This window comes from Ascaphus truei, chromosome 4 (genome assembly GCF_040206685.1).
Source record: "Ascaphus truei isolate aAscTru1 chromosome 4, aAscTru1.hap1, whole genome shotgun sequence".
Classification (NCBI taxonomy): domain Eukaryota; kingdom Metazoa; phylum Chordata; class Amphibia; order Anura; family Ascaphidae; genus Ascaphus; species Ascaphus truei.
The window spans coordinates 46482566-46506544 of NC_134486.1; the positions used below are offsets into that span (position 1 = coordinate 46482566).

General features: G+C 43.1%; 1 protein-coding gene across 2 annotated transcripts in view; it reads left to right on the plus strand.

The window, feature by feature from the left end:
• Positions 1-23979, plus strand: part of KCNH1 (potassium voltage-gated channel subfamily H member 1) — a 408948-nt gene that overhangs the window by 199401 nt on the left and 185568 nt on the right. For both annotated transcript variants that reach the window (XM_075595705.1, XM_075595706.1), the window contains one exon: positions 22102-22301. In XM_075595705.1, the coding sequence (XP_075451820.1) occupies positions 22102-22301 (200 nt within the window). The remainder of the gene's footprint in view (positions 1-22101; positions 22302-23979) is intronic.

Genomic DNA, 23979 nt, shown 5'->3' on the forward strand with positions numbered 1-23979 from the left:
TCACGGACTTGAGAAACCCTTGTGGCGAAAACGCCGAAGCCCTCACCAATGACTTATGTTTTTGTTTATACAGTATGCTGACGATAAGCTCTGTTTTGTGTCACCTTTTTGGGCAAAATAAAAAGCATATACTTATAAAAGCCACATGTCGTTGTGTTGTCCCTGCAACAGTTCCACTTTGAAAACTGTATTACCAATGAAGTACAGTATGTTTATTTTTTGTTCTACAACCAGATGTATGTCAAAATGAGTGGGAATAATACGTTTGTGGCGGTAGGGAGGGTTTGGCCCGGGGTTAACGGGGTCACCCCCCAAGGGCCCCCCTCTAACGTCGCCAGGGAGACAAGGGGTTAACTGGGCTGAGGCCCAGAAATGTGATTTTACCCTTGTTATAACCTGTAAATGTATTCTTCCCTGTTCCATTGTAATGTCTGGGTTAATCAGTACCTGCATAACACACACACTGGGTCATCAGGGGTTAATTGTGTAAGCCCAGTGGGCTAGTTAATGCGTTATCTGTGTATTCCCTTTGCCTCATGGGCCTGCAACTGCCTGTGTCAGAGTGTAAGTGATGTCTGGAACATGAGGGGAAAGGGGGGGAATATTTTGACCTGTCTTGCCTGCCAGCAAGGTATTCTGAGCTGGGGTCTTAGAGAAGAGAGGGTTTTAGCACCCCACATGATAGATGCAGATGGGGGACATATATTTTTGATAAAGTGACTTTTTGCAGTTTGTAGAAATGTCCAGAAACCAAATGGTTTGCCTCATCTGAGTCTAGTCACTTGCCTATGCACGCTTCCTCTCTCCCAGTGCATATCAAAAGGGAGGTGTGAATTGGCCAGATTGGAGCCTGGCTTCCCAGGGGAATTGTTTATGCGGGAAGCAGGCAAAAGGAAGGGAAGTGTTTTTTATTCACACCTTCCAGCAAAAGGTATTCCCCAACAGGATATCAAAAGTGGGTAACTTTATTAAATATAAGGATACTATGAGATGTCCTTGGCTGAACCGGCTAAGAATTACATAAGTGTATTGGCGAGAGTAAGCCGATCTTGGGAAGTCTAAACATTGAATATGTAACTGCTGCTAAATGCCAGATATTAATATCTCTATTAATGTTCATATTACAATGTAATGATGGGTCTCTCTACGAGCGTCAGGTGTCCCAGAATGCAGTAATATATCTCACCTGACTGTGTGTATAACGGAACGGAAGTTATGCAATGATTTGCAGTAAATATGAAATTTTGGTTGAAGTTCTCAGAAACTGCAGCCCCCCTGCTATGATAATGAGCAGGGAAGAGGATGCCTTTGTAAACGTGGTAACTCACATTTACACACCAAGGTTTCCTGCAGGAGTGAACATGACAAATGTCCACCCTGCTTCAAAGGGTTTATTGATGGGGGGCTACCCCAAGCTAGAGTCCCAATGGCTAGAACTTAAGTTTTGTTCAAAAGGTTTTATTACCCTCCCTGTCTGTGAGTATGGGGGAGGCGCATACCATAGCAGTTTAAGTGTCCCACTTATCACTGTCCAACACAGGTTATCTTGTCCAAGATCCGGAGGGGTAGCTGGCCTGGCATTCCATTTGCACATGTGGGGCCTCAGAAAGGAGACCCCAGAGTTCTACTGCAGATGTGCCAGCTAGCAGGGGGGCCTGTCCTAAAATGTGTTCCCCCACCAAAGATTGGCTGGAGATAATTGCAAACCAATCGCAGGGTCTTAATGTTACAGATAGAGGGACAAAAGGTTTATAACCTGCTGTTTCCCATCTATCCTTTGTCTTCATTTTTGGTCTTCATGCAAAGTCTTCATTCGTCTTCGTTTGCTGAATGATTTCCTGATTGCTGGATGAAACTGCCAGTTCAGATGGGACTGTTTTCATTATTTTCATCTTTTACGTAAGTGTCTATATTTTGCCTGTTATTGTATAATCTGTTGTGTTCACCTTTATCAAGGAATAAATTCTATTTATCATATCTAAGTCTCGTCCCAGTTCAAACCCAGGTATATACATATATTTATATATATAGTTTTTGGTGTAAATTACAGCCTGTCGCAAGCTCTCGTGACAACGTTGTATCAATGTTTTAAATACCATTAATTGCAAATAGGGTCTATGTATGAAAGCAAAAGTGGTTTAATTCTGGGGCTACAGTTTTTTTGTATTGAGTGAAAAAAGTGTTATTTTAGATTTCATTAACATTTTAGAGTTTAGAGTCTTGCATATGGCATTTCATATGGTGAATCCTAAGACAAGCAAGCATGTGCGGAGTAAAATAATATTTACTTATTGCGAGTTGAGAAATGGATAGCCATGGGATCAACTGTGCATTTCCAGTGTTGAAAGGTCAATTAATCATGACACGTACTGTACCATTTTTCATTTTTGAATGAACATCGCAGCAGAGGAATTTAAAATACGTGTGGGTTTTTTTTGGTGTTGTTGTCCAGAAGCCAAAGCTGCCTCTGATCATCCAACCTGCAAAAGCAAGTCTTGTACTGGCAGTCATTTTAAGATCCCCAGATTTTAAAGCTTACGTATACGTTCAGATCCTTTTACCAGTATCATATTGGACGAGTTTAATTAAATATGAGTGCAATGCGTCACTACAAATGGCAAACTGGAAATAATTGTTTGTTGAAATCCTACAGGAAGCGTCTGGAAACATCAGTAAACTTTAATCCAAGCTCATTAATATTTTCCTGCTTAGAGAAGACCAGTTCTTTCTGGCTTTAAATGGATTAGCTAGAACAGAATCAGGGACATCGTTGCAAAATGTAACTTTTTGTGTTTGAAAGAAGATAAAAGGCTGATGTGCAGAATCGGATAAAGGTCTGACAACACATGGAGGTTGAAATGCAGTTTAGTTTATTTGGATTATATATAATATAGATATAGATATATAGCAAATAAAAAGATTACTTGTGAGCACATTCACATGTAATGGACAGGTCTGCAACCCTGCCTTTCACCATTATCCCCAGCATACAGTGCTTCCACTGCAGCAAGGGATTCTGGGAAATGACATGCAAATGAGCACAACGTGTCACCTTTTGCCTGAAATCCATTTTTACATGGAACCCTATCTATATATCTGACTATCAATATATATATATATATATATTGATAATCAGGGGAAAGTAGAAAAAAATACATTCTATTCAGCTACTGTACGTATCAATGTTGCTACCAGAATCCCCATCAGATCTGCCACGTATACAGGGAGCATTGGCCTCCATGTATATGCGGTTATAGCGACTCCATTGAATGGCAATCCTTCACGAGAACACATATAAACTCGCACAAGCAGTAGCGCGTCATGGTGCGATAATGGGTGCAATTGTGTCTGCTATCTGTACCTCCGAGCGCAATATACTACTCGCAAAACCAAACTCGCAGGAAAGTTCATCTACAGCCTTCTAGTAAATCCTTGGTTGGTGGAGCACGTGCGGATGGTTTTGGGGTGAAAAACATGTAGTGATATAAATGTCGTTGCTCAGGTGATAGCTCCTCTGTATGTGAATAGGATCACAAACCTATATAACCCCCAGTAGTATGTTTAATATTCTTCTGACAAATCACAAAGCACTTTTTACAACACCATTAATTAATTATGGAAGTAAAGGACACTCCCTGCAAAACGCTAAGCACAAGCATGTGGGGAAAGAAAATAAATTAATCTCTTTAGAGCATCAATTAAAAAAAAAAAAAAAGTGACAATGTGCTTTTATGATGGTGTCGTATATATTTCCCCTTTAAATGAAGCATCATTACCTGCAAAAATGTTCTTTTGTGAAAAACAAGGATATTAGACAATTTATTTTTTACCAGTAAGTTTCGAACCCTTTTATACACCAACATGTGTAGGTCTCTCTAGCAGTGAATCGGGTACCTACAGGCTACAAAATATAATTTGACATTAAAGCTCAATAATGTATTGACTGATTTTTAAAGGACGTACTGTAGCTTGCATTAACGATCCCACTAAAATGAATACATAAAGAAACAATTTGGACACTGAGTACAGACAGCTAATACTTTTTATGCACAGTGATAGGAACCGCACAATTGTATTGCCTGGCATTCACATTACTGATCTTCACTAGTTTTACATAAGGTTGTCAATTGTTACAGATTTAGTGGGATGTTCCCAAATTTGTAAGGGGTGTCCCATGTCCCAACACAATCTGGTCTGCACAGAAAAACATTTGGGTATTGTCACAGGAGACCAGGCATTTACACCTTTTTACCAGGATCATACATTGAGCAAAACAGATAAAGTGAAATAAATTGTGATTTATTCAAATAAATAGGCATACACACAATGACACACAAACTCCATACAAAAAGACACACTTACTTGGGAACTGGGGTAAAAAAACGAGACTTTCCTATCTGCTGTGCACTCTAAAACAGAGTTTTACCTTGACTGGGACTTGGATCCAAACGTCCTGGAACTAAAATCGGCGTACAATCCCAACCTCGACCACTACGTTCGTTTTTGAGAACTTGGTCCCAAAAAGCTGGACTTAGAAAATATTTAGAGTTGGTTTTTCTGAAGCCGGTGCTCTGCTATTCGTGCTAGAGCATCTCTTGGTCGTTTCAAATATCCCGCTTGACTTCTGGCGCTGAAAATCTCTCATTCGATTGGCTCAGGGGTTTCTTATAGTATTTTGGAACTCATTCACAAAATACTACAGCCAATAACAGCGTGGGAACTTTCTTATCAGCCAATCAGATCGATGCCAGTCCTGTGAAGCCAGGCAAGGGGAGATTCTGAATCAGCCAAGGGCATATGCAAGTTTGCCACCATAGCCACTTGCTATTCAGAGGCCACCCGCTGGGTTAGGCTCCTCCAAGTCTGGTGGGGAAAATGGTAGTCCGGAGGACTTCCATTCATCCCAGGATGTGGGTACTTGAGCCCTTCCCTCCTGCCCAAATGGTCTTCAAAGCTCAGACATCCTCTGTGACTTTCATGTCCGATGTCTGAGCAGACTTACTGGCACGAATTTGGTAGCCCAGTTGTCTGTCAGAACATTGGTCCTGAAAGTCCCAGCTCATAATACCGTGCACAACAGTACATTTTATACCAAACACAAATGTTAATAAAAATATGCCTTTACATGTCCTAAGTCTCTGGGTATGGGGAATAGAATAAAAAGTTGCACTTTATTTTCTATTAGCCTATATTCCCCACACACTATTAAATAGACTTGGACTGGACTTTAAAAGTCCCCTCACATCCTTATCTATGGTTGGAGAACCCATGAACCCCTATATAGGTTCTGGGTGACCTGGGTAGTAACTTGATGTCCCCCTTTAACCTAGGGACCACTCATAGTTAAAGGGACACTTTTCATCCCTTTGCACCATTAACCTTTCTGGGCTGTGCTGAAGCAGGGAACCCTAGCGGTGAGTCGTGCAAGCGTTTTCAAGGGGAGATATTGCGGGGACAATGTGCCTATATGTATTCAGGAATCAAGCATGACTCTCAGGGACATTTTGGGGGTGTCCAGCAGCTCTGGACCCTGACTACCTAGATACTTTCTGACAACACTTTCTCTGCAAACCCCCCTTGAAACTCATACCCTAGCAATCCCTGCTTGCTGGCATCCCTAGAAAGGCAAAAACACAATTCTTTATTATCGCACAAATAGTTTATGCAAGTACAACGGTTAGACTCAAGAGCTGACACTCTTGAACCCCAAACATGTATCAGAGGTAACCAAAAGGGCTTAACCTTTATTTGAGAGCCTGGTTACCTCCTCATTGTCACAGGTATAGTTCATCATCTTATGTTTTTGGTTGAGTGTGGTAGTGTACCAGTGTGGACTGGGGATGTACAGAGTGCGAGTTGAGACGGCAAATAAACCAGATGGCTACAGTCACCTCTATTAATGTTGCAAGTTACATCAGGATAAAAGTGTAATAACCATTCCCCACCACTATCCGCTCAAATCAAATGCAGTGTATGTCAACACTAATCACAAATTTCCCTTTGTCTCTTGTTTGAAAGTTGGTCGCCCTACTTAGCTTTTGAAGTTTGTAGCAGGGTCTACAGTGAGGCAGGACTCAGGAACGCAGATAAAACACAAAACTTTGCTTTTATTCAGCAAGAATGGCTCACAACAGAAATGGCTTCCTTTAGCGTAAACAAAATTAAAGGAAAGTCTAAACTATACTGTACATGCCAGAGTCTTTACTAGGAGGTAGATACTCAGCCCTTGTATCACAGTTGTTATTTCCATTCTGGTTCTGCAGGCTTCTGGCATCACTCTCAGTGTTTCTGATCAACAGGGTTAGGATCTGGGATCAGAAATCTATGAACAAGAACAATGAGCAGGTAAACTAGAGACTCTACCAGTGGGTGTGTTATCAAAGCCTTACAATCAGTGAGCTGCATTTCCAGCTCTCAGGCAGAGCCAGCAAATGGTGAGTAGGAGGCTGGACTTCACCTAATGCTTCGGACATACAGGCGCGCCTGTGCTTGCTGAGATCCGTGGCCTGCAGGTTTGGGTGATGGGGGTGTACCCGTCATGTCACGTGAGCGGTTCTCCTTCATTGGCTGAACCGCGCACATGACCACACTATGCACATGCGCATTGGCCTCCATTGGTTTGGATTTGGCATGAGCGATCGCCATCGGAACCAGTATGAACGCAGCGTAAGCTCTGCTCCCAGACAAAGCCAAGCCTCTGGAAACCCAGTAATGGACTTCAAATATGTATTAAGGAAGTTCTGCTGCAGCCAGTAGTTTGATCATTTGATGGAGAGCTGCTCTGTGTATTTAGGCTCTAGACCAGCATGGATAAGATCAAAGATTTCCATGAATACAGTATGTGTTATAGGCGGTACTGTTAAAGAAAATATTCTTACAGAAGACACACAAACACCGGAGTCATTCTTTAGCTGGATTTACTATATAGTAAGATGCAAGCTATACCAAGAATACACTCACATAACAAAACAAAAAACTTATTGCAAAAGATATATTCGATCTCCTACAGGGTCGTAGCATACATTTTATAGCATTGCATAGAGCAGTATATCTGATGCATGCTAATGAAACATACAAATAAAATGTCCCAGGCGCTGTGAATAAAGTCCAATGAACCCCAATACTGTGAGCCAATTGGGCAGTCTTTGGTAAGGCTTCCTATGCCAGATAGATGATCCTGATAGTTGGTGGACAGGCAGGGGTGTTGTCTGGTCTGATGTTATGATGTCTCTGAAATCATAGAGAAAAAAGGCAACAGGGCACGCACATGGCGTGATTGAGAAAAGCCATACCACGCCATGTGCGTGCCCTGTTGCCTTTTTTCTCTATGATTTCAGAGACATCATAACATCAGACCAGACAACACCCCTGCCTGTCCACCAACTATCAGGATCATCTATCTGGCATAGGAAGCCTTACCAAAGACTGCCCAATTGGCTCACGGTATTGGGGTTCATTGGACTTTATTCACAGCGCCTGGGACATTTTATTTGTATGTTTATTTGGCTTATACAGGTTTGGAATAGCCTGTTGATTTTTTTGTTCCATTGTCTACTTTTATTTTTGATCACTTTAGGGCTATTCACCTTAATTTGTTATCACATTCTATTCACATTTTTGTAGGTTAGCGCTTTTTAGAGGGTTTATAATTGTTTGTTTGGTGCATGCTAATGTCTTATAGGAGGGTGGAATCTGCATCTTGTAATACAAATAGTAATGTGTGCAGAAATGTGTTTGTGTTCGTACTGGATTGACTATGATAGGAGGTTCATGTGCAGAAAAACAGTGAACAACACTTTTGATGCCAGGTAAAAATTAGGTGCCAGGTGCAAAAATAAAAATAACACCCAGAAATAAAAAAAATTATATTTTTATACTCATCATTCTTAAAGGGACAGTCACACAAATCCTTTCAGTACCTCTGGACTACTGTAGGAGACGCGTGCAAAGGTATGACCAGGGAGACATATATTTCGGAAAATAACCCTTGGATTTTATTTAGCTCGTATCTTCATCTTAAGGCAGCATACAAATAAACAAACTGCCTGTCCCTTTGTAAGGGCTAACTCAATCTCCCAACCTCTGACCCAAAGTCCAAAGAGGTTCCTGCTATCAGGGGCTCTTTCCCTCTGTCCAGGTCTGGGTTAGTGTCCGTGGGGCAGGTTCCAGTGAACCCCGGTCCCGGAATAGAGGGGCTAGTTTCCTGGGATCTCTCTCTGTCAGCAAACACCTCCGCTCTACCCTTCGAGTCGTTAACCAGCTCTATGTAAATAGTGTTTTGCACCAATATTTGGCCACATTTATATTGGGGTCTTATTTTTTTAAGAGGCGCAAACCACCATTTAGCGCCTGAGCATTGAGTTAACCAACTCTAAAACAGCCCATACAGTATGTGGTTTTCAATCCCAAAGAAATATAGCCATTTGGATATTTTTACGATTGTAAGTTTTGGAAGAAATTCAATTCAAATCACTCCTCTATGGAACTTCTTCACCATTAACTAATTTAAACATTTTCCTTAATTAGTCCCAAACAAAAGCCAGCAGTGAAATGTCTCTTTTCTGTGTGTGTGGAGATTACGCTGAAATGTAGAGAACACCTACTGTAGAACTGCAGCATAATCAAAATGCTATGTACAGTAATGTGTAACGTGGGCTGTACAGTAATTGTATTGCAAATACAATGCATAGGGGGACAAATGATCTAAAAAATACTTAGATGTAACTCACTTAAATGGTACCTTATTCATTCAAAAAGAGTTTAGTATGTCAATGATGTCCATGAATTTCCTCTCTTTTTTTGAGGGGTTGATTTACCATATTTTGTGTTGTATTAAACAACCAGCATTTTATTCCATTACGCACAGACAGATGGTCCTTGCTGATCTTCCATATGCTCATTATTTTATCCCATTACAGATAGGCATTCTTCTGCCAGACCAGCTCCTCCAGTCACCCAACATAATCACATTGATGCTTCTATTCCTATCAAAGGAGTCTCACATTTCTCCATAATGTCAAAAGTAGTGTTAATGGGAGTTATACTGATCAATGCAATTCTATTTCTACAGGATTTGTTTATGATCTATTTTCATCAAAGATGCCACCCTGACGCCCAGTGTGATATTCTTGATCACAACGCGGCTTTAGATTTTGCGTATATACCCCCTACAGTATATAGACTCTGGTAGGTAACTGAAAGGCCAAAGCTATGTAACCTAACAAGAAACATTGGTACATATAAAGCAATAGACAACCAGATCAGAGCGCAACCTCGTTGGGCTATAGAAGTGGAAAAAAGAGAAACAAAAAAAAACCTGTGTAGCCCATTTTCCCTATCACTGAAGGAACTACCAGTACTGCTGTTACCTGTTTAGCTATATACAGAGTATATAGTAACTGGTTTTACTGAACGCAGGATAATCAACCTGTACCCCACAGTATATAGCCCACACACACAACCCCAATCCACCAGATGAGTGTCCCCAATGTACATAGGGTGCTTGGCACCAATATACCTGATGTCCTTTCCCAATGTCAGGGCCCACCCAAAAGTGTGTGGAATAGCGCTATCCCGTGAACTGTTGGTGCACTTGTTGTTGTACCTGCCCGGGGTTCCAGCACCCGGGTACTGCTGACTAATAAACAGGGATCAGCTGATCCAGCGACGTCGTCGTCCGCGATGGCGTCCGCCTCTGCATTGGGTGAACTCCCTCTGGAGGGTCTCACCTTTAAGAGTCTATTCGGAGGTGGTCTGGTCCCAGACCACAGGCCATATTCACCACGTGTCATCTCACAGGTGCTATACGCTGACTATAGGCAGCTACTGGGGAAATGTCCCTAACTATGGGCTTTCCCTGTAGCAGCCACAATCTGGTGTGAGTTGGGGGCCTTGCTGGGGTCTAAAGGGGGTATCTGGCCTAGTCTGGGAGCCACTTGACTGTGCTCCGGTAGACACTACCTTACCCCTCTGCGTCCCTGCTCCAACTGGAGTGGTCCCTGCATTGGCGCCAAACACCTATCTCTCCTGGCTGTGAATGCAGCAGTCCTATCGGCCCTCCTATACCATGTGGTGGCAGCCCCTGGGGCTTCTGGGATTTGTAGTCCCTCACGGAGCCTATTGCTAAGATGGCCACCGCTGTTTTTGCCTCTGCATATGCGCCTGACACTTTGGAATGGCCGCCGCAACTATTGGGACACTGCACATGCGCAACTCTATCGCGCTTGCGCAAGTATTGGCAAGATGGCAGCCCCGTTGTCGGGTGCGCCGTGGAGCTCTGCCGCCAGCAGGCGCCACCTGACATCCTTCAGCACCTACTCCACCTCACGCTCCCTGCCCCATCAGCCGCAGCCTCCCTGACTAACCGGCACTTCCCCACGGCCATGCGGAGGTAAGGGGGGGAAAAACCAAGGGGACCTGGATACACCTGTATAGCGTAGTAATTGTAACATTAATTTAGGGGGGAAAGTATCCAATTTTGCACTGACAAATGGTAAGATAGAATTACGCTTGTCTCATGTCTCATATCTTCAGTGGCTTGTGGAAGACAAATAAAAGAAGGCATAGTGTAATACAGTTTACTAAAAACTGTTAAGAACTTGTAATAAAAACTCATAAATGAAAAGGTAAAAAGTCGCTCCAAAAGTAGACAGTCCTATCAAAGTGGGTACCATTCCTTCAGAAGGTATCCCTCCCGCATTCCCTGTCATTTCTCTCGCCGCACTTGTGGGGCTGGACCCCTGATCATACTCCTTCTGGATAGCTGTGCACCCTATATGTTTCACCTGTATCAGTTTTACTCGGGGCCTCTGAGGTTGCCCTCTATTGTTGCCTACTGTACACTTCTGAGATGAAGCAGAACGTCTTGTTTCACAAGCATGTAAGAAAATAGAGGACTGTCGCCAGCCCCCAAGTCCGTTGCTCGAGTATAGGTGTATAGCTGGAGAAAGCTTTAAACTTAGCGAATAAATCCTTAAAGTCTTCACCTGCTCCTGTGTGTCTGTGAGTGCAAGGCACTGGTCAGAGAGAGTCACAAAGGTAAATAAAGTTGGTACATATGAACCATAGACCCGCTGGTCAAAGTCTCTGATGGCACACGATCAATATGGCTATAAAACAACTGGCTTAGCGTTTTAAGATGATGTTGCTAAAGATACTCACGATCACCGGGCAGGCATGTAACGACTCCAGTGCAACACGATTCCCCATAGAGCAGACTGATTCACTCCGGAGAACCACAGGGTAAGTGTCAGAGTATACACGCAGGCGTCTTCTCACAGCAACTCCAGCGCGCCGTGCCTTCAGGCGGAAAATCACCATAGAACACAATCCAAACCAGGAACCGGAGCACAGCCAAACAAATGTAATGTAGGATGAATTGACCGTTCACAGATTTATTTAGTTAAAAGAACATGCAGACAACGTCCTGACAGATCCTCTAATGCGTTTCACGCTCAGGGCGCTTTATCAAAGATAAAGAATGTTATCATCTACGTTACATTTGATCGGCTGTGCTCCGGTTCCTTAAAGGGGGTTTAACCCCTTCATTACCATATCGGTTTGCCACAGGTAATGAAGCTCTGCTTTTATTTTATTTTTAGTTCATAGGATTGGAACAGAGGGTCTCCGGTGCTGAACTGCATTAATATCAGGCCCTGGGACCCCCTGCTACCCGAGGTACATGCCTCAGTATGGGGTGCCGGTATCTCCTGCAAGTTCAAATGTCCTGGTCACAATGTGACATGAGAGAGATTGAGAAGAAGAAAGCACTTTATACAAAAAACTGGATTAGATATTCTACTTCAGGGAAAAAAATAGGTCAGGACTTTAATGAATAGATCCCAAAGAATGAAAATCAGGGAGTAAACTAGCAAAGAAGGATACAGAGTTTGTATGTATATGAGCGTTAGCCTCAAGTTAATGTGGTCTCTGCTTTGTCCAAGAAATAATTTTTAAACATGTTACAATAGTATCCCTTAAAATAGCAAACCTATGTAACCCCCTTTCTCTATGCCCATAGGAAATCGCGGGTGGTTACGTGTGCTGCTGTACGTGTGAGGCTTACAGGAAGCCAAAGCCTCCGCTCCTGGGGAGCCTGGGATGCTATCTCTCGCGGTACAGCGCCTCCACCTAAGAGGATCCCATCGTAGGTGGGATGGACTCTTCATAGGAAATAACACGCACTAATAATACAACCAATGTGTATAAACACACTTTACTCATACATAATCAGGGGTCGACAAATGCACTCGCCTGGTCGCCACAGGCATGTGGATTTTGGCCGCTGTCGACTGCTTATCTGTGGTGCATCTCCCGGTCTATCTGTTTTCTTCTGCAAATTCATCTTTTCCCCCTGCAGCTCCAGTTAAAATTGCCACCCGGCATCAAATGACGCAGTGTTGCAATAGCAATGGGACGCGTGTGGCCCTTTTAACTGGAGCTGCAGGGGGAAAAGATGAATTTGCAGGGGAGAAGACAAAAGGCCTCACCATGCCGTTGGACCCCGTAGCCAGACCCCGCCGCAGGTAAGTGCCATGGAGGGGGGGTGTGAGGGAGTGTTGGGGGGGGGGGGCAACTGACTTTTGGGGGGGCGAGTGGGGTTTTGCCCAGTTTTTCAAGCCTTGCATATAATGATACCAACATAACAATACACCTGAAACCTTGATGCCTGCAGAACAATCCCACCCGAGTGTGAGATAGCGCTACCCTCCCCCCCCCCCATGAAGTGTTGGTACACAGTGGATGCCTTCCATGTTAATGGCCATACCAGGGGATAAAGAGAGAAGGATGCTGGATCAGGTCCCACGCAGTGGGGCCTCCAACACAACTCTCCTCACACCTTGTCCAGGCCGCGGTCCGCGGTGCAATCTTCAGCCGGAGTGTTCCACCTCTGCTGCCACGTGCAGACCTGTCCAGGCCGCAGGTTGCCGTGCAGACATCCATCCGCCGGCACAGTAGTGCTGCTGTACCTATAATGGGAGGGTCCCTATCTGGGGCCTTCCCTACAATACTCTGTTTACGGAGTAGGGCTATCTGGGGTCTAAGAGGCAAGATCTGGCCTAGTCCAGGAAGCTAACTGCTCCCTGGACACTACCTTCCTCCTTGCTCCTCCATGAGGACTGACAGTCAGCTTGATACCTGCAGAGGATATCCTGCTTCACAAGGGCTGCATCTCATCCCATTGGCTGGGACAGCCAATGTGTTCTATCCCCCCGAGGATTTTGGGACTTGTAGTTCCGCCTCATTGAATGAAGAGCCATTCAAAGATAGCCGCCGCTCCTGCCGACACTGCACATGCGCAAAATGGTCGCTCCCACAATCTCCCTGATCGCGCAGACCGACTGAACAGTGGAGCAGTTCCCCGTACCGGAGGGAGGGTAGGGGGACTCTGCTACATCTACATAAATAATATTGGCGTGGCTCCCATGCAGCGGGAAGAATCTCCGGTAATGTTTTGCATTTAGAAATGTTCCTTGTTCGCTGTTTTTTCTTGTGTATACAGTTATACAGAATGTATTACGTGATCCACTGAGGACTAGCAGATGGGTTTCACTGCAGGTCGATTATTGATGCAATTGCTCAGCTAAAAAAAGCAACACATTTCTTGTGGCAAATTAGTTAACACTCTTGTTTGCTCCAGCAGGAGACAGCTCCTAAAAGGCTTTCAAGACCACACATAACAAGCCTTGTAATTAACCACTTTAGTGCATTGTTAGTCCCCTCTTGTACTCAAGAATACATTTGTATCTCATCGTTTCCATAAACCTGTTCTACTTTTGTTTTTAACACATCACACTGGCTCAGATCCACAAAAGGGTGCTAAGCTTTAGCACACCTTTACTCCCCAGAATCCTTAGCACCCTGTTGTGGAGCTTGGCCAGGGTGTTTAAACTGCAGCTATTCAGATTGCGAGCAGGGACTAAAGTGTGGCATTTGTTCGCTTCAATAGGAATAAACTTGCAGCCCTCTACTAACTCTAGAGCGGTAATAACGCCTACTCCACTTACTTCAAATCCAGAGAAAAATGTAGTGCAAAACATTGCATCAGCTTTAGCAAACAAAGACATCCCATCAACAGGAAATGGGGGTTTCTTCTTCTGATAATTGTTGTTATTTTGTTGCCATTGTTTTGTAGCAAGAGTTTGATAGACAACCCCTAGTGAGGAAGACATAACGCCAGCCAACCTATGCACTATCTACAATTGTGTTCTTTTTGGCTCGTCGGGTAAATCTTTGGTCACTTGCTCTGCTGTACGGTTTAGGGTTTTTTCTAGTTTCTTACCCACCATATAAAAACATATGGTTATAAGAAATACCGTATAAAGCTAAACCTTGTCTCCTAGACTTAAAGTTGAAAGAACCAAGCAATTTTTTTTTTAAATACAATATTATGTGTCACTCTATTAAAGACAGTCGATTAGTTGGAAACCTTGTTCAACCTTTAGCTGACCTTCATGATTCATTTGAAAAAGTAATTGCTAAAGGCAATTAGTGATCCTTTATCTTTTTAAACTATTACAGCATCAGTCTGAACAAAATTGTACAGCATTAAAGCCTAAGCAATAACCAAAATTTTAAGGTCACTTTTTTAACATTTTCATATCACAAATATAATTCTTTGTTAGACAAAGCGTAGTTCTGGCAGCCGAATAGATCCTGGAGAAATGCACGTTTGTTGCAAGTTGTGATACTGTACCTTTTTGTGGACCACCTTAAGAGTTCTATGTAGATAACATTAAAGTTTAAAGAGCTTTCAAAACATAATAGGCTTATGCTTAGTGTGTACTGTGAGTCCATGGCAGCACAGCTTGGAGGAAACATATATCCTAAAGTGATAAAAAGGGGTGAAGATAAACTCTGCAGAGAGTTTTAGCAGAAGCACCGTATGCTTAGTGTCAGAGGTGGATAATTAGCAAAGGTTTGAAGAGGTGTCAAGCTGTAATGTTCCAAGCAGGACACTTAGGAGCCTATGCACTAAGCGTTCATTTAAAAAAATCACCGGGCCATTTAAATCGCCGTTTTTGTGAGGGTTGTTATCACGGTATTCCGAAAGCCTCAATTACCTGTGATAGCAAAATTCCCAAAACGGGCGATCGCCTCTCTGAAAAGGCCTTACCCGGCGATTCCTTTCTGCTGCAGAGAGAGCTTCTCAGAGAGTCGCCTCTCCCTGTGCAAATCTTGGGACCCCCTGCTTCCCGAGATACAGGCCCCATTATGGGGTGCCGGTATCTCTTATGCATATTATTCCCACGGTCAGGTGCTGTGGTACATTTAAATGCATAGGAGATACCGGGAACCCCATAACGGGCCTGTATCTCGGGAAGAGGGGGTCCATGGACCTCAAATCAACAAAGTTCTGCTACGGAGACCCCCTGCTACAATACACTAGTAATAAAAACCTCAAAAATTAAACAAATTTGTTACCATAGCGGCAATCTGCTATGGTAATGAATCTGCTTTACTGTCATTTTTATTAATAATGCATGAGCAGGGTGTCTCCTGAGCTGAAGCGCGTTGATTTCAGCCTCAGGGACCTCCTGCTTCACGAGTTACAGGCCCTGGTATGGGGCATCGGGTGCCGGTATCGACCACCATTTTTTAATCGTCGGCGCCACGTGACCAGGGGATTGAAATAATGAAGGAGATACCGGCTCCCCATATCTGGGCCTGTAACTAGGGAAGCAGGGGGTCCCCGAGGCTGAAATCAATGCGGTTCATCTCAGTAGACCCACTGTTCCAGCACATTCAGAATAAAAATGACATTAAAGCCGCTTCATTACCTTAGTGGATAGCCGCTAAGGCAATGAAGGGATTAAGGAACAACAGCAGCTTTATTGGGAGCAGAGGGGGTGAGTGAAGCGGGTACTTGACCCTTCATTCACCCCCTCTGCCCCAAATAAACATTACAATATGTACACTACCGACACACTTTATTAAAGTGTGGCCGGTACCGCAAGCCGGGAGATTTCCCGGCTTGCTAGTGGCCGCCCCTCGGCGTGCCGCGCGGTCACGCGTCTTCGGGAGCCTGCGCCCCCTGCACGCGCGTCCAGGGCTCCCCGAGGGAGCCCTGGTGTCCCGCGATCGCGGGACGGCGGCAGGGGGTTCCGGGGGACCCGGCGGACCCGGCAGCGGTAGGGAGAGCGCCCCGATCGGAGGGCGCTCTTCCGCTGCTTCGGCGCGCGCCCGTCACCCTCGTGCGCGCGCCAGGCTACTGCTGCGGCCAAGAACGGGCAAATGCTCGAATAAACTTGGCCGCAGCAGTACTAACCACCAATACACAACCCACCCACACCCTCTGCTCCCACATAAAAGCATAATTTATTTTTTCATACACAGGATTGATACTGGCAGGGGTCCCCGGGTGGTCCCCATGGGTGTCCGTTGGCCTCCAGGTGGTCCTCGCGGGTTGGGTGGTCCCCGCGGGTGTCTGGGATTGTAATAATACAATCTAATGGCCCCTAACCCCTTAATCACCTTAGCGGTTAAAGCCGCTATAGTAATTAAGGGGTTAACCCACCCTCCCCGCTACCAACCCTGGAGCCCTAACCACCCACCCCGGGCCCACTATAGCCACCCTGTACCCATTGATTGGCATAGTGGTACATCATACCCATATAATATGGCATGATAAACCACTACAGGCATACTCCGCATTAACGTACGCAATGGGACCGGAGCTTGTATGTAAAGCGAAAATGTACTTAAAGTGAAGCGCTACCTTTTTCCCACTTATCGATGCATGTACTGTACTGCAATCGTTATATACGTGCATAACTGATGTAAATAACGCATTTGTATCAGGCTCTATAGTCTCCCTGCTTACGCACAGCTTTGGTACAGGTAGGGAGCCGGTATTGCTGTTCAGGATGTGATGACAGGCGCATGCGTGAGCTGCCGTTTGCCTATTGAGCGATATGTACTTACTCGCGAGTGTACTTAAAGTGAGTGTACTTAAAGCGGGGTATGCCTGTATAGCACTCAATGGTCACCCTAATAAAAAAAACCTCAAGGCCAAAAATACACAATATTAAAACATATATACACAAGCACCTAAACACAACATTTCAAGAAATAAAACCATTAGCCAACCAATTAAATAAATACAAGCACTAGACAATCAATTAAATCATTTAAAGCACTAACCAACAAATCAATTAATTAATTAAACCAATAGCCAACACATCAATTAAAACTAGTAGCCAACATAATAAATAATTAATTAAAATGCGAAACCATTGAAAAATTAAATAAAAAACAGCCATCCAAATTACAAACAATGTAAGCCAAACAATAAACAGAAAATTAAAACAAAACAATCAATAGATAAAAGCATTTGAAAAAAAAATGCATTGGCTATCATTGTATTGATCTGAACCCTAAATGGGCACAGATTAATACATTAGCAGTCAATGTATTAGTAGTAGTTAGTAGCGGGGAGGGTGGGTTAACCCTGGGTTAACCCCTTAATTACTATAGCGGCTATAACCGCTAAGGTGATTAAGGGGTTAGGGCCATTAGATTGTATTATTTATTGTATTCTTTCTGGCAACGGAGGACATGGCCCTGCAGTATGCTGTGAGGACGCTCTTCATGCTGGCAGGGTTAAGTAGAAAGGTTTATTTACATTATTTCTGCTGGCTGGCTAATGTTTTATTTAATGATGGGCAAATGAGCTATTATCCATATCTGGATAATAGTTATTTTGCCCAATACTGTACTGTATGTGTTGGGGGGGGGAGGTGTATTTTTTGCAATGTATGAGCATAGCATAGCATCCAGATGTCTTGCAGGTTTCTTAACAAAGGACTATTTTTCTTTGGTAGACTCAGACTGCACACTGATTGGGCGGGTGAGACTGGCTGGGAAGTACGTAGATCCTGCAGCTGAGTTTCTGTATTAAGCCGACTATGTACATGCCCAGTTTGGTTTCAAAGAATCAAGGCAGTAACAGGGTTAGCACGTAGTTCAAAGAACTGACTTTGTAACTCAATGACTTGGCCTTAAATCTCAGAGACTTGAATTTGTAAGTCTGTAACGACTTGTGTCATGGTGGTCACTTGCTGAGCCTGAGCGGATTCTGCTTCAGCGGGCTCCATAAGGGCCTGATTTTCTATCATGGGGAGTGACTACAGGGTGGAGTCCAGTTGCTGGAAATGACTGGCAAGCAGGTAGCAGTGATCAGAGGACAGGCAATGGTCAGAATTCTGATGAAGCTGCAGCCCAGCGAAACATGTTGAGTCCTTACCGGTGACAATGAACAAGAGGATCAGGAAAGGTCTGGTCTTCGTTTCCGTGCTGCCGTAACCATAAGTGACACCGCCAGATGCTCCATCGCAACAGACCCATAGACAGCGGTATCGTGATATGGTGACTCACCCTGTGCTCGGGAGTCCCATATATATTGTTTTTACTGCGTAAAAGAACTTACTTGTTCTAAGTTTTGACTCTGGAGGGCTTTTTATTGTGCGATAAATAACTTTTGATACTGCCGATATCGTCCGCACTATTTCTTGTGTTTCTCTCTCCTTTGATCACTAAACTTTAAAGACCACTCAACACATAATGTACCACTGCCACTGATTGTGATTTGCCTAATTTTACCACGCCATTGTGAGTAGAACTATTGGAGGTTACTTCATTTTTTGAACACATGCTTTTCCTGCAATACTGCTCTATGTAGTTTATTCTGTTTCTCCTTGTCCCTTGATGCAGTCCCCCACTCCCCTTTTCTTTGGAGAATAGTCAGAGGCGGGCAGCAGGCACGTAGCGGTGGTCAGAAACAAGCCGGCTTGAGAATAGGAGAGAAGCAACATAGTTAAAGTCTGATACACGAATAGGTGTCAAACAGGATGTGGCAGCAAGCTAGATTTGTGGGAAAATCTCACTAATCAGACACCCAGGAAGAGGAAGGGGAGATTTATACAATTTGCTGATAGCAAACAGGTATCGGTCAGGAGGCAATCAGCAGCCTCAGAAAAGATCTTTGCAGAAACAGCCATAAGGAAGCAACAGTCCAGGTGGCAGAGAGTAAGAACTCCTGGGAGTGCAGAGACCAGGGTTCAAAACCCATCCCTGACACTACCCATGGAAGAAGCTTCAGTATAAAATGCACATTGAGTTTGTGACCTTGAGTGTGTGGTCATCAGCACGACCCTGGAAGTGAGAAAAGGGAGCAGTTTAGCAATTTCTGTGGTTGAACTCATTTTAATCACCTATCGTTCATTTTGTTTTATTGGGGGAATCGCTTTAGAAACACCAAGCACTTTGGGGTTGTCATATGACATTAGACTTTACTCCGAATTCTTTTTTTCCTCCCTTGTCTTCTGTTCCCCACCACCATTGACTTTTTGGTTTTGGCTTTAGTTGTGCTTGTTATGGTTATACCAAATTAGAAACATACAGTACTGTATCGGGGAAGATGTATCAAGGCAAAATGTATGTAAATTGCGTAATTTTCACCTTGTGTCTCTTTGCGTCAATGTATGAAGATCTTTGCTCCAAGGTTTGCTCCAGCTGCGTCAGCTTGCGATTTGGGGAGTGACAATAGGAGGAGTTAGGGATGAGTGACATGAGGCACAGATTATAATGAGACGTATTAAGTTCTGCGTATCTGTGCGTCACTTTTTTATTTTGTATCTTTGTCCAAAAAAAAAATTGCGAGGTCTGAGGTGACGTAAATTGCTCTGTCCAACAATTTCTATTACATGTATGAAACCCTTTCTTACATTTGTTGCAGACGCAAGTAACAATTGAAGCAATGCATCAAAACAAATGTCTATGTGCACTTTCCCTGTGTTGAGATATATCCCCATAGACAATTTCTTCCTCTCTTATGAGGTACTCTTAAGGAAAATCCATTGTAGTTGTGGTAATGAGAGCAGAAAATGTATCTTTCATTTTTTCTGAACAGCCGAGACTACATTATCTTCTCCCTGGGTCAAAATCTACAACAGGGGCGCGCAAACTTCCTGTGCTGCGCCCCCCCTGCCTGCCAGCTCCTATGCTCGCTCCCCCCCTCCTTACCCAATATCCAGCATCAAATGACGCGCGGGGTCACGTGACGTCACGTGACCCCCGCGGTGTCATTTGACGCGCGTTGCTATGGCGATGCGCACGTCACAAGACCCTGTCGCATTGCCATGGTGACGCGGCGCCGAGGAAAGGTAGGTGAAGTCCGCGCCCCATGAAAATAATCTTGCGCCCCCTACTTTGCGCACCCCTGATCTACAACATACAGCTATTTACCTGTATATTTACACCAACTGTTATTTCTTTTTGTACACAGTTGTTTTATATTCGAACCCACCCTAATTAGAAATTTTGAGATGAAGTCGTTTGTCAATGGTATGGTCAAAAGATGTGGACATGACAGTAAATTGGTGGGGAATAAAAACGGTTCAAACGGTCACTTTGGCACAATCAGCACCTAAATCTTCCAATGTGACAGCTGGATTTTGATTAGACTATTTATCAAAAATGCTCTCTTTAAAATAAGCATGATTTAAAAATATGTATTCTCTGTATTTACTTAAAGGAGTGTCGGAGAGCGAGTAATTAATCTTAATAATGCATGTGTGATATTACGTGTGCCATGTAATAATTTTTATTGGCAAATAAAATAATGTAAGTTCACTTATTTTACCTGTACATTGTTTGCTCAGGCCCTTGGTGAAAGTATGTTTCTTGTGCGGTATACGCTATAGGGAAATATTGTATTTGAAAGACTTAATACTGTAGGTATATATTCTGTGTCTTGGATGTTTCCTGCAAAAAGAATGTTCGCTACCAGGGATATATATTTAATAGCTTAGGAATGTAAGTTTATCAGCAACATCCTCTAGGCTCATTGCTTAGACCAGTGATTCCCAACAGAGGGTTTGGGAACTCCTGGGGGTTCGTGAGGTGTCTCCAAGGGGTTCGCTATAAAAAAAAAATATGTAATGGTGGATACCAGGCAGTATAGAGGTTTCCTGAGCCCTTGTTGGGACTGTGCACGTACTGTAGTAAGGCCCCAAACTGCACCTTGGCATTGGTGGTATAGTTGTCAATAATAGTAGTAGCCTTCAAAGTCTCTCTCCACAATGCTTTGCACCCATAATGGCAAGGCATTGTGGGGCATGACAGCTCCTGCAGTGATTTTTTACAGCTATACTACCTACCTATTTGCAGTCTGCACACATGCTTGTGTTCCTCCCCATGAGCTCAGGACACTATACTGTCACAGTATTGTTTCAGTTTCAGTTCTGGGGATCCCCTGCTTCTAGAGATACTTACCTCCGTAGGGGGTGCTAGTATTTCTGTGTAGTTTCAATGTCTAGGTCACATGGGCCAATAGGAAGCCGCAACGGTTGATGTCACAGCTTCCTATTGGCTTGTGTGACGTTGGAAATTTAAATGCCGCTATTTTGTTAGGCACAAAAGTTCCCTGGCTGCAGATACTGGTACCCCTACAGAGGTAAGTATCTCTGGAAGCAGAGGGTCCCTGGAATTGAAATTAATGCAGTTCAGCTCCGGAGACCCCTGCTTCAATCCTGTAATAAATACATTTAAGCAAATGTATGGCACAATTCTACATGTTTTGGCGCTTTAAGCTGGAAGCATGGTAATGCCATCTAGTAGGTCAGAAGACAACAGTATACTTGTGGTTTCTGGACAGAATTTGGGTAAACTGAGGCTATATTGAGATGCCCTGGAGAGCAGAAGTAATTGGCAGGAAACCTTGACCAACTTCCATCTACTTATCTAACTCTGCTGATTACAATTAAACAAGTGCCCTAGGCTAGATGCCAACTGTCAGGCCTGGTCTGAAGATTGTTCCAGTTGGACACTTATTGTGTAATAACACTTTAATTGGCTTGTAAAGGCCCTGGCTTTTGTGCATTTATCCTTACATACTCTGCCCAACGTCCACAGACCTACACTGCAAACAACAGAGATTTCAAATAAGTGCATTGCACTCTTATGTTCTACTCATTACTCAATTGCTATTGAAATGCGAAGCGCTGATTTTACTTTTGAGAACATGCTGTTTTTATCTTTTGAAGTATCCTACACAATATGTGACCAACACATTTTGAAAAAATGTTGTGTATTTTTTCTTAGCTCTTCTGTATGCAACCATTTTTGGTAATGTGACAACAATCTTCCAACAAATGTATGCCAACACAAACCGGTACCATGAAATGTTGAACAGCGTCCGAGACTTCCTTAAACTATACCAAGTACCCAAAGGTCTGAGTGAGCGTGTCATGGACTATATTGTTTCTACCTGGTCAATGTCTAGAGGCATAGATACTGAAAAGGTAAGTGATAATGCATTCATTCATTCATATTATCCTTGCATGGTTAACATTAATATTGGTGTGTAACAATGTCTTAAATGCCATAAAGAATATGCCATTGACTAAATATAACATAAGGCTCCCTCAATTATTAGCCAGCTGCAGGCTGTCTCCACATTGTACCAGATGAAGCATTGCACATTAAGATAAAAACACTCAATATAAAACACCCATATTGTAGCATCATAGGTGTAGTTGCTGCTTGTTTTTAAATGCACATAAAAGGATAGAACAATATAAATAGATACCGAGAAAGCACTTGAGGTAGCCCTAGTGATGACTTGCAAAGTGATTTTGTGTCTATGTCTTACATGATATATATATATATACATACATACATACAGATGCAACCACCAGTATCCGAACACTTGCCTGGGTAAAAACTAAGGCATCGCACAGTAAATGCCTCAACATTTCTGTGAGATTCCGAATGGCCCATCGGATTAACACAGCAGTGGTCCCTACTGTCCCATTCAGTGTGAATGGCACTGAAGGGACCCCCTGCTGTGTTAATCTGAGGCAGGGGGCATTTACTGTTGAGGCATTTACTGTGAGATTGCCCCAGATTTTCCAAGGCAAGTGTTCGGATACTAGTGGCTGCATCTGTATACATTTGCTGATATATTTGTATTTACTGTATTACTAACCAGTTCAACCGTTACTCAAATGATGCTCACTTTTCCGAGAACTAATGTTTTTTTCTCTCGGAAGGCAAATATACTTGACAGTCAATAATATCCATACACAAGAGATAGTGAAGTATTGATTGGTTCTTTGATACCACATTAGATAAAACCCATGGGATAAATCCATTTCCAAGAGTGTCTTTGGTAATGCGTCACACCATCTGTGCATCTAGAAGCTGACACATTGATGTACTCTTGTAAACTTTAGAATTATTTACGCTTTAAAAGTTACTTTATTGCTTATCTGTACCATGGCTCCAAGATTTTATTTTTAATGTAAACTTTAAACGAAAGTATACAGATAACAAAATATGCAAGTCCCAGACTGTGTTTAAAGCTGCAGTTCAAGCTGCCGTTTTAAAAAATGTGTTTTTATTTTTTTCCATTAAATATGTGCATCAATACAATCTGCACACTGACAAGTTATTAGCTAAGCTGCAGATCGATCCGTTCTCCTTAATTCAGTTCTTGCACAGCATTGTGGGCAATGTAGTCCAGCAATATCATGTGACTGGGCAGTTACTAGACACAATTGGTGCACTGCTAGATAGAGAGCGGGGCTCAAGAGTCAGATTCTATCAGAAGGGGCTGTGACTTTGGAAATGGTTTCTATAGATACAAAATGACTTCCTACATTAGAAACATTAAAAATGTCTTTACATTTTTTTCCCCCTTAAATGCTACAAGTATTTTCTCATAGTACAGAACTAATTTATTTAAAAAAAAAAAACACATGTAGGATATTGCTTGAACTGCAGCTTGTTATTATATTTTTGTAGCCTTAACTTATTGGACAATAAATGCCTGTCCTTGAGCATTCATAAATAGTGATGTCTGGGTTGCTACAGTCTCTCAGTCACTGCTGTCATTATACTTACAATCTATTGCACACTATCATATATCGGGCGGGTTATTTTATAGATGAGCACAAATTAATTAAAAAAAAATATAGT